This window comes from Eulemur rufifrons, chromosome 15 (genome assembly GCF_041146395.1).
Source record: "Eulemur rufifrons isolate Redbay chromosome 15, OSU_ERuf_1, whole genome shotgun sequence".
Lineage (NCBI taxonomy): Eukaryota > Metazoa > Chordata > Mammalia > Primates > Lemuridae > Eulemur > Eulemur rufifrons.
The window spans coordinates 45,845,580-45,863,473 of record NC_090997.1 but is presented as its reverse complement, the minus strand read 5'-3'; the positions used below and the strand labels follow the sequence as shown (position 1 = coordinate 45,863,473).

At 33.0% G+C, this 17,894-nt stretch overlaps 1 protein-coding gene across 3 annotated transcripts in view; it reads left to right on the top strand.

Annotated features, from left to right (window-relative positions):
- The window catches only part of RNGTT (RNA guanylyltransferase and 5'-phosphatase), a 279,755-nt gene that overhangs the window by 221,570 nt on the left and 40,291 nt on the right, over window positions 1-17,894 (top strand). For all 3 annotated transcript variants that reach the window (XM_069487273.1, XM_069487272.1, XM_069487271.1), the window contains one exon: window positions 10,454-10,520. In XM_069487273.1, coding sequence (XP_069343374.1) covers window positions 10,454-10,520 — 67 coding nt within the window. The remainder of the gene's footprint in view (window positions 1-10,453; window positions 10,521-17,894) is intronic.

The following is a 17,894-nucleotide window of genomic DNA, read 5'->3' as shown; positions in this document are numbered from 1 at the left end:
TTTAATGGGACTGGGGGCTAGTCTGGTCCTTGTTACTCTGTCTTGGCTGAGAGTGGAAAATCTGTCCATACATTTTAATGCACTTATGTTTCTTTTTGTCAATTTTAATTCCTTTGTATTTAAAACCATTATGCCCAGATATGTGAGTTTTTTGTTTTCATGTTATATTTATGCCCTAGATTATGCAGCTCCATAACTATGAACGGGATGAGTGACTTTAGGATTCCCTAAAAGATCATCTCTTAAAATACTCATCTATTTATACAGGAATATTAAAATATGTTAATATATCAATTAATTTTATACCCCTTGTTTAGAAGTCACTCTTCCTCTCTTACTGATTGCTTATGTTGGTTTTTTTCTTTCTGCCTTTTGTATTATTTACTAATACCTTTTATATTATGAAATACAGTACACATATAGGAAGTATATAAAATGTAAATGTATAGCTTAATGAAATTTCATGTAACCAACACCCATTTAACCACTACGCAGGACAAGAAAGAAAATATTACCAGCATCCCAGAGGCCCTCGCCATGGTCTTTCCCAGTCATAACCTTCTCCCTCCCACCAAAGATAACCACCATCCCCGACCCTGGTGGTTTTTACTTCCTTGTTCTTCCTTATGCTTTTACTACTCAGGTAGGCATCTATCTGTAAACATTAGTGTTTGGTTTTGCCTGCTTTTGAACCTTACATAAATACAGCCCTATGTTCTTTTATGTCTGGCTTTTGTTCAATATTGTGATTTTGAAATTCATCAATGATTTATGGAATTTATTCCTTTTCATTGGTGTATAATATTATGCTATGTAAAGGCATTTGGATGGATAGCAGTTTGAGGTGATTACCAATAATAGCCAAACATATTTGCACATGTGCTTCAGGACACATGTACTCATATGAGTTTGTCTACTGGGTACGTACCTAAAATTGGAATTGCCAGATCTGAGGCTATGCATATGTTTGACTTAGAAAATAATGTGTGTTATAAATTTCTTCTACTTGGTGGCTTCTTTCAGTCTCTTAGTGATGTCTTTTTAATTTTTTAAATTTTAAAATAATTTTAGACTTACAGAAAAGTTGTAAAAATATTGCAGAGTATTCCTGTATGTCCCTTACATTGTTTCCTCTATTGTTAACATTCTTATATAACCATAGTACCTTTATCAAAACCTGGAAATAAACATTGGTACAATGCTATTAACTTATCTACATTCATTATTCTAATTTTAACAATTTCCCCACTAATATATTTTTTCTTATCCAGGATCCAGACCATAATCATACATTATATTTAGTTGCCATGTCTCCTTAGTCCAATCTGTAGTAATAACCTCTGTTTTGTTTTTCATGACCTTGATACTTTTTGAAGAATACTGGTCAGTTATTTTGTAGACTGCCTTTGGTTTGGTCTTTGATTCTTTTGGTGTTTTTCTTTCTTTTTTTTTTTTTTGTTTTGGCAAGAACACCGTGGAAGTGATAGTGTGCTATTCTCAGTGCATTATATGATGGTGGTCAAGGGGGCATGTTGTTTACTGGGTTTCTCTATTCTAAAGTTGTTTCTTTCTTTGTAATTAAGTGTTTTCTGGGGGGAAACTTTGAGACTATGCAATATCATTTCTCCTTAAACTTTCATCTAATTTTAATACTTTCCAGTGGTTTTTACTTGCAACAGTCATTATTGTAGTGTTTTTTAATTTCAGTTTTGTGAATATTTCAAATGTTGGTGAATTTCAGTTTCCCTCATTCTTTTTCTATGTATTAATAAGAATTTTACTTTAAAGAAGAACTCTTTTTCCCCATGTATGTATTTATAATATTAATAGTATGTACTTAAGAATACAGTTGACCTTTGAATAACACAAGGGTTAGGGGTGCTGACACTCCCTACCCCCATGCAGTAGAAAATGTACGTATAACTTTTGACTCTCCCCAAACTTACTGCTAACATCCTACTGTTGACTGGAAGCCTTACCGATAACATAAGCAATAAATCAATATATATTTTGTATGTTATATGTATTCTATACTGTATTCTTATAAAGTACGCTAGAGAAAAGAAAATATTATTAAGAAAATCACAAGGAAGAGAAAATATATTTACTATTCATTAAATAGAAGTGGATCATCATAAAGGTTTTCATTCTCGTCATCTTCACATTGTGTAGGCTGAGGAAGAGGAGGGATTGGTCTTGCTGTCTCAGTAATGGCAGAGATTGAAGAAAATCTCACATATAAGGGCATCCCCGCAGTTAAAACCTGTGTTCAAGAGTCAACTGTATTTTATTCCATAGGTTATAATCCAATACTATCATTTTATTTTGGTGTTTTGATCTTGACCATTAGGAAGTATTTCAAGTTACTTTCTGTGTCTTTTTAACATGCTCCCATCATTTTTTCAGTACTTCCTAACCTTCTCGTAGGAAGTTGTTCTAGAAATCATCTGTTTTCCCCCCTCAGCCCAGCAATCAGCTGTTTCTCCAAGAAGCCCTGGTTTCTTTTATTGATGAATGATAGGAACAAAAATCTAGATCGTAGGTGTGGTCATTGCTGCTGGTGGTCATTCCTGGCCCTCTCTGTTGTCAGAGCTAAGAATGTATCATATACTAACAAGCACCTACAGACACATTTATGTTTATTTCTTTATCTATGTTTGAATATACTAAAAGCCATGAGGTCCTATTGATGCCATGATTCTAATCCAACATCATAATGTTAATTCTATCCTTTTCCCTTTTCTTGTTTATAACTGTACAGTGAGAAACCTGCATCTCATTATTCATGATATGTTTGTTTGTTAAACCCTAGTATATAATGTGTTTTCAGAATTACTATACCATACTCCTGGGAGTAACAAATTTACTAACTCAAGAAAAATATTTGTATGCAGTTCCTTTTGTATGTAGCTTTAGGGAATATAGTCAAAATACTGTTTTCTGAAGTTACTTAAATTCTTTTTCATTCACATCCCTCTTAAATGTAGAATATTATTCATTAGTAATATTATTTCTATTCCATTTTGGGTTCTCTCAAAATATTAATTGATTTTAATTGTTTATTTCTTTGCTTATTTGCTGTATGAAACATTATCATGGTTCTAAGTCATAACTATACCAAAAGGTATTTTTTTTCCTTTTTTTCAATTATAAAACAGCTTCTGAAAAAAGGTATTCTCATAGAGTGTCATTCTTCATTCATCCTACTACTTCATTTTTATTCCTTCATTATTTCTACCTTGTTTGCACCTGTGCCCTATAGGAAACCAATCTCTTTAGTTTCTCTTTTAGCCTTTGTGTAGTTCCTTTGCACAAATGAACAGATAGGTACATGAATGCTTTCTTATACTTTTTCTTTACATGAAGGGTAGCATACTATATATCCTCTTTTGGATTTTTATTTTTCACTTATCTTGGAAATTACTCCCTGTTAGTAAGTAGAGATTGTCCTCATTATTTTTTTTTACAGCTGTGTATTACTCCAGTGTGGGGATTCACCGTAACTTATTTAACGACTCTGCTATGTTTGAGCATTTAGATTGTTCCCAACAGTTTGCAATTACAAACAGTGCTGCAGTGAATAGCCTTGTACATATGTATTTTTTAGTTTTTGATTTCAAGGCAGATTGTTAGAAGGGAGATTACTGGGTCAAAAGCTAAGTACATATGTAGTTTTGTTAGATATTGCCAAATTTCCCTCCAGAAGAGTTGACCTAGTTTGCATTTCCAACAACAGTAAATGAGAGTATCTGTTTTCCCCAGCTTGCCAACAGAATGTGTTGTCCATACATTTTAATTTTTGCCAATCTGATAAGTGAGAATGGTATCTCACTGTTTTAATTTGCATTTTTCTGTTACTAGTGAATTTGAATATTTTTACATATGGTTAATGTCCATGTTTTGTATTTTTTTGTGAATTGTCTTTTTTTCCATTTTTCTGTTAGGATTTTTCTCTTCTTAATTTTGGAGAGTTCTTTATATAGGGTTTTTAGCCCCTTTTCTGTGGTATATGTTGCAAATATCGCCTCCCAGTTTGGCAGGTGTCTTTTGACTTTGTTTATGGTGTTTTTTTTTTTCCGTGGCAATTTTTTTTATTTTTAGATAGTATGAGTTAACCAATATTTTCTCTTATTGCCTTATTATACTAGGTTGAAGAAGAATTCACCCAGGTTTTCTTCTAATTCTTGTAAGGTTTCTTTTTTTGTACTTAGATTCCCAATCCATTTGGAGTTTATTCTTGTGAATTGTGTGAAGTCTGGATCTTAGTCTATGTCTTGATAAACAGAAATTATTAATTTTAATATAGTCAAATATATCAGTATTTACCATTGTGGTGTATTTTTAATGTATGTGAACAGCCAATTATCCTAGCACTATTTATGGGAAAAATTATCCTTTCCCTACTGCTCTGCAGTGCCACCTTTGTTACAAATCAGGTGTCTATGTGTAGGTCTGTTTCTAGGTTCTCTCTTATATTGCGTTGACCTACTTGTCTGTCCTTATGCCAATGCCACATTTTTGCTGTTGCTACACCTTTCTGGGAAGTCTTGATATGTAATGGAGCAAGTCCTCCTACTTTGTTCTTTTTTAGGACAATCTTTTATATTCTTACTCTTTTGCTTTTCCATACATACTTCCGAATGAGCTTATGAAGTTTCTCAGACAAATTTTGTCAGGAGTTTTGAGATTGCATTGAATATATACATCAGGTTCTGAACATTTTATGTGGTAACATTGAGATTTGCTGTCCATGAACGTGATGTTCTTTCATTTATTTACATTTTCTTAAATTTCTTGCAATAATGTTTGATAACTTTATGAATTAAGGTCTTTAACTTCTTTTGTTAGTTTTATTACTTAATTAAAACTATTTTTATCATTTCATTTTGAATTGGATCATTCATAGTTTCATTTTCTAACTGCTTTTTGCTGGCATAGAAATACAATTGATATTTTTCTCTAATTTAGTATCCAGGAATCTTGGCATAAACTCACTGAATAATTCTAATAATTTATCTGTATATTTTTTCAAATATATATGTATGTGCATATATATATTTATACGTATAAATAATTGGGACCTCTTCTCTGACTGGAGGTTGTGTATAAGCATATGTCTAGACATGGGGATTTTCTGGTTATTTTTATGTTATTGATTTCTAGCTGAATTATTGTGTTTTGAGACTATGATCTTCATTATTATTATTTGTTCGAAATATACTTTATGGAATATCCTTTTTATTTTTTATCTATTTATTTATTTTTTTGGAGACAGAGTCTCGCTCTATCACCCTGGGTAGAGTGCAATGGCGTGATCATAGCTCACTGAAACTTCAAACTCCTGGGCCCAAGCGATGCCTCCCGAATACCTGGGACTGTAGGTGTGCACCACCACCACACCTGGGTAATTTTTTTCTATTTTTGGTAGAGACGGGGTCTTGCTTTTGTTCAGTCTGGTCTTGAAGTCCTGAGCTCAAGCAGTCCTCCTGCTTTGGCCTCCCACAGTGCTAGGATTACAGGCGTGAGCCACTGCTCCCAGCCTGTAATAAATTTTTTACGTTTACATCCTACTAAAGATTCAAAGAATAATGTAAGCCTTCTCAATAATATGCATTTTCTTGAATTCAAAATGCCACTATTGACCCCATCTTAAGTACATTTGATTTCTGTTTTTTTAGTAGTAGGTATATTGGATATAGACTGGTATTTGATAACTTACTGTCTGGCTACAAAGTGGGATTTTATGTAATTCAGTATTCAAGGTACTGTAAGTTCTTTCAAGGTGTTTTGTTGCACTTTAAAAATATATCTGATAGTGGGCACTATACCGCTTATCGACAGAACAGTTAATTCTGAATTATGTAGCTTATTTTTAGGAAGAACCCCTGGCCTTTTTTAAACTTTAATTTGAAATAATTATAGACTCAATTTACTTTTAAAGCAGTTTTTCTATGTCTGATGTATCACCAGTATATGGCAAATAAGGTTCTTTTAAATAGTATTAATTCTATTACCCAACAGACTTTACTTTTCTTTTATGTGAGAAACTTTTCTGGAAACAATTTTGGGGTTTCCTTTTTAGGATAGATATTTGTTAATATTTGTGTTCAGGAAATTGAAAGCAAAGTGAACATTAGTCTTGCCTATTCTCATTTTTCAAAAGCTGTAATAGGGCTTTTTTCCCCCCAACAGTTTCTCTTTATTGCTACTTTCCAAAAACATCCTCTTTGGTAGCCATACTATAGAAGCATTTAGTTACATGCAAATATCTTAGAGATTGTTAGCATTTTTATAAAGGTTATGGTAATGCTCACCTAACTTAAGGGCAAAACAATTACCTAGTACTAAATGAGTCAGGGTTTCTATTTTAAAATACACATATAAATGCATCTATCACTGCTGAATTAATGCCTTAACTCTGGGGATTCGAAATGTATGATTGCTGTATTGCACATAAGCACCCTGACATGATGAAATGGTCCCTGTTACTTAACAATAATTATGTATGCAATTTGGCAGAATAATGTTTTGAAAGGTAAAAATATTTAAAGAAATGTTCCATTTTAAAAGTGGGAATTTGTGTTCTCAGAGTATTAATTATTGCAGCTCCCTGGTAGTCTAGTGGCTAAGATTCAGTGCTTTCAAAGTATTAATTATATTATGCATAGCAGGCTTTTACATTATGATATATATTAAACCCACTTAAATGAAGGCTTTATAATATATAATATATAGTAAGGAAAAATAAGTAAGAAAGAGGTACGTGAATAAGAAAGAACAGTATTTTAAAAGTGATCTGCCTGATATATTTAAGGAATTTGTTTAGGAAAAGGTAGTTATTAGATAGGCAAGTTGAAAGGAGGGGGACTCACTAAGTAGTATATTAGCAAGCTTCCTGAAATGCATAGGCATAGTAATTAGAGGCATATTGATTTTTAAATGTCATCCAGCTTTTATTCTCTTCCTTCTCTAACATCTATTTGTGTGAACACTCTTCTAAAGGGGGTTTGTCAAGCTTTCTGTGAGTATTTGTTATATGAGAAATAAATTTTCACTGCCATATATAACTAACATTCAATTTGTGATACCAGCAATGATTTGGGAGAAAGTTAAAAGTTTTTAGTTAGATTAATTTCTTATTTGTCAAACGATGACAATGAAATTCTCTATTTCACTGTTGAGATTTGGGAACATTTCCTGTGCTTTCTACTTGAATCTTGTAAACAAATGCCTTCTTATATTTGGCATGTATGTGACGACTTATACTACAAATTATCACATACATTCCAAATGTAATAAGCTTTTTGCTAAGTTGATTGAATTCAGGATCATGTTCATCAGCTATTAATTTCTTTTAGTAACCTTTAATACTTTATAGGTCCCTGTAGAATGTAGGGAACAGAGGATGTTCCTAGGAAACTGACTATTTGCCTTATTTCATAGACTCTAAGTTGCTTGGAGAACGTGCTTTTGTGGTCTTACTAGACCACGTCAGTGGAGGGTAATAACAACTACCTCATAACCGTCACCTGGTGACAACAATTTTAAGACACCATCAAGTCTCAGAGGCATCTCAATTTTAGAAAAGTTAAATTGTAAATAAATGTATATCTTGGAATTGTTGAAATAGGTTTTTTGAAGTCACTAACAGTTTTTTTTTTTTTTTCTTCTCTTCTTTTTTTAAAAGATGAGGTCTTACTATGTTGCCCAGGCTGGTCTCAAACTCCTGGGCTGAAGCATTCCTCCCGCCTCACCCTCCTGGGTAGCTAGGATTGCAGGCACACATCACTGTACTTGGCACTAACAGGATTTAACACATTGACTGCCACAGTAGAAAAAAATTTTTTTCTTCTGGGGCCACGGTGTTTTATTAAAACAAAATAATCCTTTCTAGTTTGTTACTTTTTTATTGTTTTCTGTACATGAGTTATATGCAACACAGTCCACGGTTTTAGAATTAAATTGTCAATATTAATTGTAACAATAAGAACATCAACAAGTAAGATTTTCACAAACCAGCTGCAGGGTTTTGCTTCATGAGGCCTCGGCTCAAAACTAGCATGATTTAAATACAACTCACGTGGCAGTTAATGTGTTAAAAGAGATGGCTATGATAATCTTTCTTTCTTTCTTTTTTTTTTTTTTAAACTTGATAATAGCTGAGTTTAATGGAAAAGAATGGAGCTGGAGCCCATTCTACTAAGAGAAGTATCACAAGACTGGAAAAACATGCTATGATAATCTTGTGTTCTAATTTTCTATGATTAGACCAGTGTTGCACACTGAGAATTTTTTATTTGATTGTATTGAGTTTGCAGTTTTTTTTCTTTACTTTAGATACTACTCAGTGTTCCATTCTCAGATTCATGCAACAGAATTTAGAGCCATTCTAGAGATCATTAGAATTCTGTCATCTACCTTAAAAGATCATTGACTTTCATTATCTAGACCCTGAGAGATGTCTTGGCCTACTGGCTTTGAGCAAAGAGTATTGGCAATTCTTTTTCTTTATGTACAATCATATTCAGACTGGAGTTGTGTCCATTTATTCACAATGTCCATTATGAAAAAATTTATGGTAAAATATAATGAGATATATCTAGATTTGCTTAATTAAACAAGAATATTTAATTATATCCTTCCCATGCCCTGCACCACTACTAGTTCCTCTCTGTACATTCCACTAGCACAGTTCTAATGATGGTATTTCTTCATTCCCAATTTTCTTAGAACTTGGGAATAGAAAGGAAGGGATGATGCAGAGATGGCAACCATTATTGTTGTATATTATACCCTCTAAATGGTTTGATTTTAATTTCCATGTGTATTTATTGTTTTTATAAGAAATAAGTGCATCTTTTAAAAATGTGACTCCATATTACTTACAAAATAAAGTATATGGAATTTGAAATTTTTATGGTGCATTCTAAACTTCCTTTGGGTTCTTTTCTCCAACTACATTATCCTTTACTCCAGGCATATTTGTCTGCTCTTTGTCTCAAATCCTCTGTATTCTCAGGACTTTGTTTAAATTCCTCCCTTTGTGTTTGTTACCCATGCTTTAAGGCCCAAATCCTATCTATTCAAACTTTTACAGATTCCGCCATAGCAAGCACCTCTTACTTTACTACTTTCCAGTGATAAAGGTTTCTGTTATACCGCTTTTCAGAAGCTACCTTTTGTTAGGGTTATTTATATGTTAGATTTTGGTACTGAATTATTTAGCTATGTATTACTTCCTGAGGTGCATAGTATAGACAATGTAATGAGTGCTTTTTGAACTGAAGCCTTATAAATTATTAGGTATATGCATTACTTCTTTCCCAGCAGCACTATATGTAGTACAATTGACCCTTGAACAAAGTGGGGCTTAGGTGCACCAACCCCCTGCATAAAGATCCACATAAAATTTTTGACTCCCCCATAACTTAACTAATAGCCTACTGTTGACCAGAAGGCTTACTGATAACATACAGTTAATTAACACATATTTTGTATGTTATATGTATTATATACTCTATTCTTACAATAAAGTAAGCTGGAGAAAAGAAAATGTTATTAAGACAATCATAAAAATAGAAAATATGTTTGCTATTCATTAAGTGAAAGTGAATCATCATAAAGATCTTCATCCTTGCCATCTTTATGCTGAGTAGGCTGAGGAAGAGGAGGAGTTGATCTTGCTGTCTCAGGGGTGGCAGAGGCAGAAGAGATGAAGGAGGTAGAAGAGGAGGCAGAGGCAGGCTCACTTGGTGTAACTTTTATTGAAAAAAAATCTGCATATAAGTGGTTCTGCACAGTTCAAACCCATGTTGTTCAAGGGGCAACTCTGAAATTTTGTTGGAGTTACTAAATACATTCCAGTTTTCATTCTCCTCATTTTAACCATCATTTTCTGAAATATAAATTTTCTTTTGCTGGCCAGACGCAGTGGCTCACGCCTATAATCCTAACACTCTGGGAGGGCGAGGCAAGTGGATCGTTTGAGTTCGGGAGTTCGAGACCAGCCTGAGCAAGAGTGAGACCCTGTCTCTACTAAAATAGAAAGAAATTATATGGACAACTGAAAATATATGTAGAAAAAATTAGCCGGGCATGGTGGCGCGTGCCTGTAGTCCCAGCTACTCAGGAGGCTAAGGCAGGAGGATCGCTTGAGCCCAGGAGTCTGAGGTTGCTGTGAGCTAGGCTGATGCCACAGTACTCTAGGCCGGGCAACAGAGCGAGACTCTGTCTCAAAAAAAAAAAAAAAAAAAATTCTTTCCTAGTTACTGCTTCATGGAGTAAAAGATAATTACAAAAATATTTTTTCACAAAATTATGTCCTTCAATATGATAGATATTATATGTATCAATATCTATATCATGTTTATTATACAAATTTTATTAATTATTCAGCCTTACATTTAAGGAAGAATATTTTATAAATAGTGCTTTTTTTTTTTTTTCCTTGTAGGTTGCTTCCTCAGAATGTTGGCCTTCTGTATGTCGGAGGTTATGAAAGACCCTTTGCACAAATCAAGGTATGATTGCTCATTTTTAGTGTACTACTTTTCTTGATGTTCACATGTTCAGAACCCATGAAAAACTTGCTAATAGCCATCAACATATAAAAAATATTGCAAATGCAAATGATTTCATTGGCTTTTGAATATTTCTGCTGAAGAAGTCATTCAGCTTTTCAAAAGAATTATTTTAATATTCTTGCACATAATAGAGTTGACTTTGACCAAAACAATTCAGAGCTGCACAGATTAATCTTTGAGATCATCCATTTGCCATGAAAAAATTTTAACTGCTTTAATTGAGATATAATTGCCATATAATAAACTGTGCATATGTAAAGGGTACAGTTCAGTACATTTTGACATGCTTATACTTGTGAAACTATCACCACAATCAGAATAATGAACATACCCATCACTTCAAAAAGTTCCCTTGTGCCCCCTTGGAAATTTTCTGCTCCTTCCCTTTCTTTTTTCCTTCTAGTTCCCAGGCAACCACTAATCTGATTTGTGTCATTATAGATTAATTTGTATTTTTTAGAATTTTATATAAATGGAATCATATAGTATACATTCTCTCTCTCTTTTTACCTCTTTTACTTGCATAATTATTTTGAAATTCATCAATGTTGTTGGACTTATCACCAGTTATTCTTTTCTATTGACAAGTAGTATTTCATTATATGGCTAAAGTTTGTTCATCCTTCCATCTGCTGATGGACATTTGGATTGTTTCTGGTTTTGATCTATTCCAAATAAAGCTGCTGTGAACATTTGTGTACAAATTTTATATGGACATAATGCTTTTCTTTCTCTTTGGTAAATATCTAAGAGGGGAACAGCTGGGTCAAATGGTAGTTGTATGTTTAACTTTTTGAGAAACTACCAAACTATTTTCCAAAGTGGTCGTTCTATGTTACATTCTCACAGCAGGGTATGCGAGTGCTAGTTCCTCTGTATTCCCATCAACATTTGGAATGGTCAGTCTTTTTCAGTTTAGCCATTGTCCATATGTGTAGTGTTTCATTGTGGTTTTAATTTACATTTCCATAGTGACTGAGCATCTTTTCATGTGCTCATTTGCCATTTGAACTTCTTCTCTAGTGAAATGTATCTTGACATTTTTCAAGTTTTTGTATTTTTATTGAGTTTTGAGCATTTTTTATATTTTCTGAATATAAGTCCTTTATCAGGTATATGATTTGCAAATATTTTCTCCCAGCTATGGCTTGTCTATTCATTCTCTTAACAGCATCTTCAAAAAGCAGACATTCTTAATATTGATAAAGTTCAGTTCATTATTTTTTCTTTCATGGCTCATGCTTTTGATGCTGTGTCTAAGACGTATTTACCCAAATCACAAAGATTTTTCTCTTATGTATTCTTCTAGAAGTTGTATAATTTTAGGTTTTACATTTAGGTTTATTATCCACTTGAGTTAATTTTTGTATAAGCTGAGGTATGGATTGATGTCTTTTTTTTTCTTTCTTTCCTTTCTTTCTTCTTTTTTTTTTTAACATGTAGATATCCAATTGTTCCAAAACCATTTTTGAAAAGAGTTAAAGACTTCACATCTTTGTTGAAAATCAGTTGATCATGTATGTGTGAATCTATTTCTAGACTCTTCTGTTCCATTGACCTGTGTCTGTCCCTCCACCAATTCCATACTACATTGATTACTATAGCTTTATATAAATCACAAAGTCAAGTAATGTAAACCCTCCAACTTAGTTTTTTTTCTAAGTTGTTTTGGCTAATTTAGGTTCCTTTTGTTTTCATATGAATTTTTATAATCATCTTGTCAGTTTCTGTAAAAATGCCTGTTGGGATTTTGGTTGGGATCATGTTGAATCTATACATAAATTTGAGGAGAATTGAAATCTTAATAGTATTGAATATTCTAATTCATGAAGACCATATCTCTCTCCATTTATTTAGGTCTTTAATGTCTCTCAGAAATATTTTGTCATTTTGAGTATATTGATGTTATACATTTTTAACATAGATTTATCTTAAAATGTCATATTTTTGATGCTATTATAAAAGTATTTTATATCAATTTCTGATTGTTCAGTGCCAGTATGTAAAAAGCTGATTTTTTAAATATGTTGACTTAAGTCCTGTAATCATATTATGCCCAATTATTCTAGTAGCTTTTGTTGTAGAATTCATAGAATATTCTACATAAATGATTATGTCTTCTACTAATGAAGACACTTTTCCTTTCTTTCTGATCTGGATACTTTTTCTTGCTTTTTTGTTATTGCGCTGGATAAAACCTACAGTACACAGTTGAATAGGAATGGTGAGAACAGACATCCTTATGTTGTTCCTAATCTTAGAGGGAAAGCATTTAATCTTTTATCAGAAATTATTTTTGTAGTAATATTAGTTGAGGGTTGATTAATTGATTCCAACTAGGCTTTCTTCTAAGAAATGAAAGAATATTATTAATATTCAAGGCAGTTAATATAAAAGGAAAGATTTGAGACCTTGATTTTTCTTTGGTTTTATAACTTTATGTTTATATTTTCTGAGAGGCCTGTAAAATTTGTTTTGTGGTGTTTTGTTATTGTTGTTTAGTTTATTGATTTTGTTCACATTTGTTTGTTGGTTCCATGAGTTTTTTTTTTTTTTTTTTTTCCTGTTCATTTGAGAGTTGTGAGTTTAAACTCCTTTCCACTGGCATATATGACATATTTTTATGGTTTGAAAAAGAAGGATTTTTCAGAGTAGACTGAGGCTGACTAGGACTAGATATTTAATATCTAGATATTAATACTTACTAGATATTTAATACTGAGGATGTTCAGTCACAATATCAACATTTTTAAATGAAAAATCTTATCTTAGTTACCATAGCATCAGCACTTCTTTAAATACCTGTAAATAATAAATTAGATTTAATTAAACCTAAATCTTAAACACTTTGAAAAGTCCATTATTGGGATCTTTTTTTTTTTAATTCTTATTTCAGCATATTGTAGGGGTACAAAAGTTTAGGTTACATATATTGCCCTCGCGTGCCACCCCCCCAACCAGTCAGAGCTTCAAACATGTCCATCCCCTAGACGATGCGCATCACACTCATTATGTATGTATACACCCATCCCCTCCCCCACCCACATCTGCCCAACACCCAATCAATGTTATTCCTAAATTTGCTCTTAGGTGATGATCAGTGAAACCAATTTGATGGTGAGTACATGTGGTGCTTGTTATTCCATTCTTGGGATACTTCACTTAGTAGAATGGGTTCCAGCTCTATCCAGGAGAACAAAAGGGACTCCATATCACCGTTATTTCTTATAGCTGAGTAGTACTCCATGGTATACATATACCATATTTTATTAATCCACTCATGTATTGATGGGCACTTGGGTTGTTTCCACATCTTCGCAATTGTGAATTGTGCTGCCTTAAACATTGGGGTGCAGGTATATTTGTTATAGAATGAATGTCTTTTGTTCTTTTGGGTAGATGCCCAATAATGGGATTGCTGGATTAAATGGTAGGTCTACTTGTATCTGTTTAAGGTATCTCCATATTGCTTTCCACAGAAGTTGCACTAGTTTGCAGTCCCACCAGCAGTGTATGAGTGTTCCTGTCTTTCCACATCCACGCCAACATTTGTTGTTGTTATTAGAATCTTAAGTCATGGACCCTCTTGAACTTTTCTAGCTGCTTAAATAATGACAAGTGTTCAGGTACATTTTTTTCCTTCACTTTTAATATCCCTGGAACACGAGCGGAGATGGCAAGATTCTCTTCATAAACCTCCCTCACTATCACTGAATTCAGCGGTATAGTCAGGAATCCTAATAGGTTTCAGCAGGAACGTTTCTGACAGCCCAATTTTTTTCTGTCCATTGGTTTGGAAAATCCTGTTTCTCCTTATTAGAACTGAAATAACTAAAGAGTAAGAGGCTTATCTGATATATTTAAGGAGGGATAGAATTTTTTTGCATATGAGTTTCATGGTGTCTCAAAAGCATAGTCTCAGTGTATACATGAAGGTAATTGCTCAGTCACTCACGTAGTTCATTAACATAACATTTTCTTTACCTGGGCATTTCCTAACGAGCTCAGTGACAGAGGTCAATTATTTGTCAATCCTTTATGCCTGGATAATCAACTCTATAGAAAAAAAGTTCATTATTTTAGGTGTCTTTTTCCTTTGATGATGATGTGGGAAAGGTTTCTGTCAGTCACCATGAAGGTATTTCTTATCCTTATTAAATTGTTGAAGTTCTTTCATAATTCCTATGGCTCTGCCTAATTAGATCCCTACCTAATTATATGTTAATTAGAGAACAATAAAAAAAGCCACTATAGTTTAAATGCTTGAGATTAAGCTGGAAATTTAAGGTTCATTTCCTACCTTGGCTTGTATCTGACTTCTTGTGAGTCAAAATACCAGTATTTGCTATGTTCATTTTTTCCCATTAAACCAAATGTAATGATAATATTTTATATCATAAATATGAGATGTAACCTTTTAAAAATGAAGACTACTTTGCTTTCCTTAAAAGCATGTTCGTTGTTGATCTTTTAAAATAAATTATGATAAAAAATTGTTCACTTGATCATTGAGGGAAAGGAATTCTCATTCATTAACATCACAGGACTTAACAATAAGCTCCTCAGTGTGGATGGCTTGTTGTTAGAGGCTCTGTTTGCTAAGTTATTTTCAGGGAAAATTTGTTATTTGACAAACTTGATTTTAAACATGCATGGTTATTCTCTTGTTTTATCCTAAAATATATAAACTAAATAAAATACTAAATAAAATAAAGCAAAATAAAACACTAATCATTTTATAATGAGTTGTAATACAGAACTAGAAGGGAACTGCCTCACATATCCAGTTATTTTTTTGTGATTTAAATGAAGCAGATTTTACCCTTATCCAAGACTATAACTTCTTTTGACTTTATTGAGATTGTTTCTAAATATACCAGGCTATATGCAACTTAGAATTTTATTAAGTAAGAAATATGTGAGTATACTTTTATATGCAGCTTTTGAAATTATAAAGGGAAGTTTTGATTAAAATAAAATTTTGGTTTATTCCTATTTATATACTTTCAAGCTGTCAGAAATTTTTCAGAAGTTCCTTATGTGGAGGTTGGGTATTTCTACACATTTTTACCTGATATTTTTATCTTAACAATTTGTGTATGTGTATATATTCTATTAGTCATATCTTATTTTCGTAGATATGTTCCAGTATAATTATTTACATTTTATACCAGTTATTCTATATTGTTTTCTGGAGCACTTTGTAGTCTTTTTTTTTTTTTTTTTTTTTTTTTCCTTCTTCAGCATATTATGGGGGTACATAGTCTTTTTTTTTTTTTTTTTTTTTTTTTGAGACAGGATCTCACTCACCAGCCTTCAATACAGTAGGGTCATCATAGGTCACAGCAATCTCAAACTCCTGGGCTCAAGCAATCCTCCTGCCTAAGCCATCTGAGTAGCTGGGACTACAGGTGTGAGCCCCTACCCTGGACTAATCTTTGTATTTTCTTTTTCTTTTTTGTAGAGACAGGGTCTTGCTCTTGCTCAGGCTGGTCTTGGCCCCAAGCGATCCTCCACCTTGGCCTCTCAAAGTGCTAGGATTACAGGTGTAAGCCACCATAAGGGCCGCATTTAGTAGTCTTGTAAAAATCTTAATGCTAATTCTCACAGGTTTCTGGTCCTGGAGGTTCCATTTAGCAGCCAGAATCCATTAAGTCAAGAAGGATTGAAGCCTGTCAACATCACTTTTAATCAACCCAAGTGTTGTTATGGAAAGACTCAAGGCTGGCCCTTCCCCCAGGGTTTGATATTAGTTGCCTCTTCCAGTCCTGATAGCCCAAGAAGTGTGAGTGGCTGTAAGGCTGAGTCTGACTCATGTTTCCACTTTGACACTGCAGAAAGGCTTAAAAAAAGGTCTTCCAAATTTTAAATATGAATGCCATGCAGCAACCATATGTGAAAAGTAAGGACTATAACCATTATTTGGGGGTTATTTTTTTCTGAGGCAGTTATTTTCACTACTGCTAGGTTATTCTCTTCCTCAGAGCCTGGCTTTGTCCCTGCTGAGTGACTGGGTGCCATTAGTCACAGGCAGAATATCCTCCAAGCTTTCTGAGTTTGAATTTTTAAAAATCTCTTTACCTCCTAGGAAATATAAAATTGGTATTTGTATTTATGTGCATGTGTAATAGACACGAAGAAATATTTCTGTCTTAATTTTTGAAGTCATAATTGAAAATCTGTCCAACCATCCCCTCAGACTTTTTTTCTATTAAAAAAAAGTAGAATGTTTTTTCTTTAAGGTATTTTGAGTTCATATTGTTTGTTATTTGTTACTTTAAAGTTGTTTTTGAGATGATTAACAAGTTAATTTTAATGTTTAAGGTAAATTAAATTTAAAGGTATTTATTTTGGATCTTTCTATAATGAAAAGACTGAAATATTCTAGGAAAACTGATTTGTTTGGTTTATTTTCTGACTGATGATCTTTTAGAAAATATCTGACTTAGTAGATCAACACTGCTTTTACTAAAGGAAACTATCATCCATATTTTAAATCTCTAAAATATCTGACCTGGTAGATCAGTACTGTTTTTACTAAAAGAAACTATTTATCATCCATATTTTAAATTTCTAAAATATCTGTCTTAGTATATCCACACTGTTTTTGCTAAAAGAAACTACTTATCTCCATATTTTAAATCTCTAAAATACCTGAAGAATTATATCAGATAAAGTTGCAATCCCTGGAAGTGAATGTTCTAGTTTAATGGCTTCCAAACTTTTGGCTGTAACTTTTAGTAATGTAAGAAATGTATTTCCATCAGGATCTAGTACACGTATATATACATATATTTATATATACACAGCATAAACTGAAGTTTCAAAATAGGTGTGATCCTGTTGTGTTTTGTTTCTCTGTTGATTTAGCTTTTAAATGCTGGTCTCAACCAACTAAATTAATTTGCCTATTAGAAATGGGTCACGACTCACAGTTCTGCAAACACTGTTTCTGTGTAGGACATGTCCAGCTAATGCTGCCATATGCTTCTGGCAGGAGAATGCCACATTTTGTAATATAGATGATAGTGAGGAAGCTCTCCTCTCCCTGAATTGATGATGATAACCCTCGGAGTGGCTTTGGAGGGGAAGAAAAAGATGAGATGTCATAGTTGCTGAAAGAGGGAGGAGGAAAATATAGGAAGAGATAAATGAGAAATGAATTAAGATGTTTTATGAAGCCAAGTAAAGTTATTTTCTGTTTCAGAAGTACTAATTCTCAAGAACAGAAGGGAGCCTTGCACACCTACTCTCTGTCTTCCAAATGATTTCATGTTTTTTGAGGATAGAGAAAGAAAGAAATGTGAGATC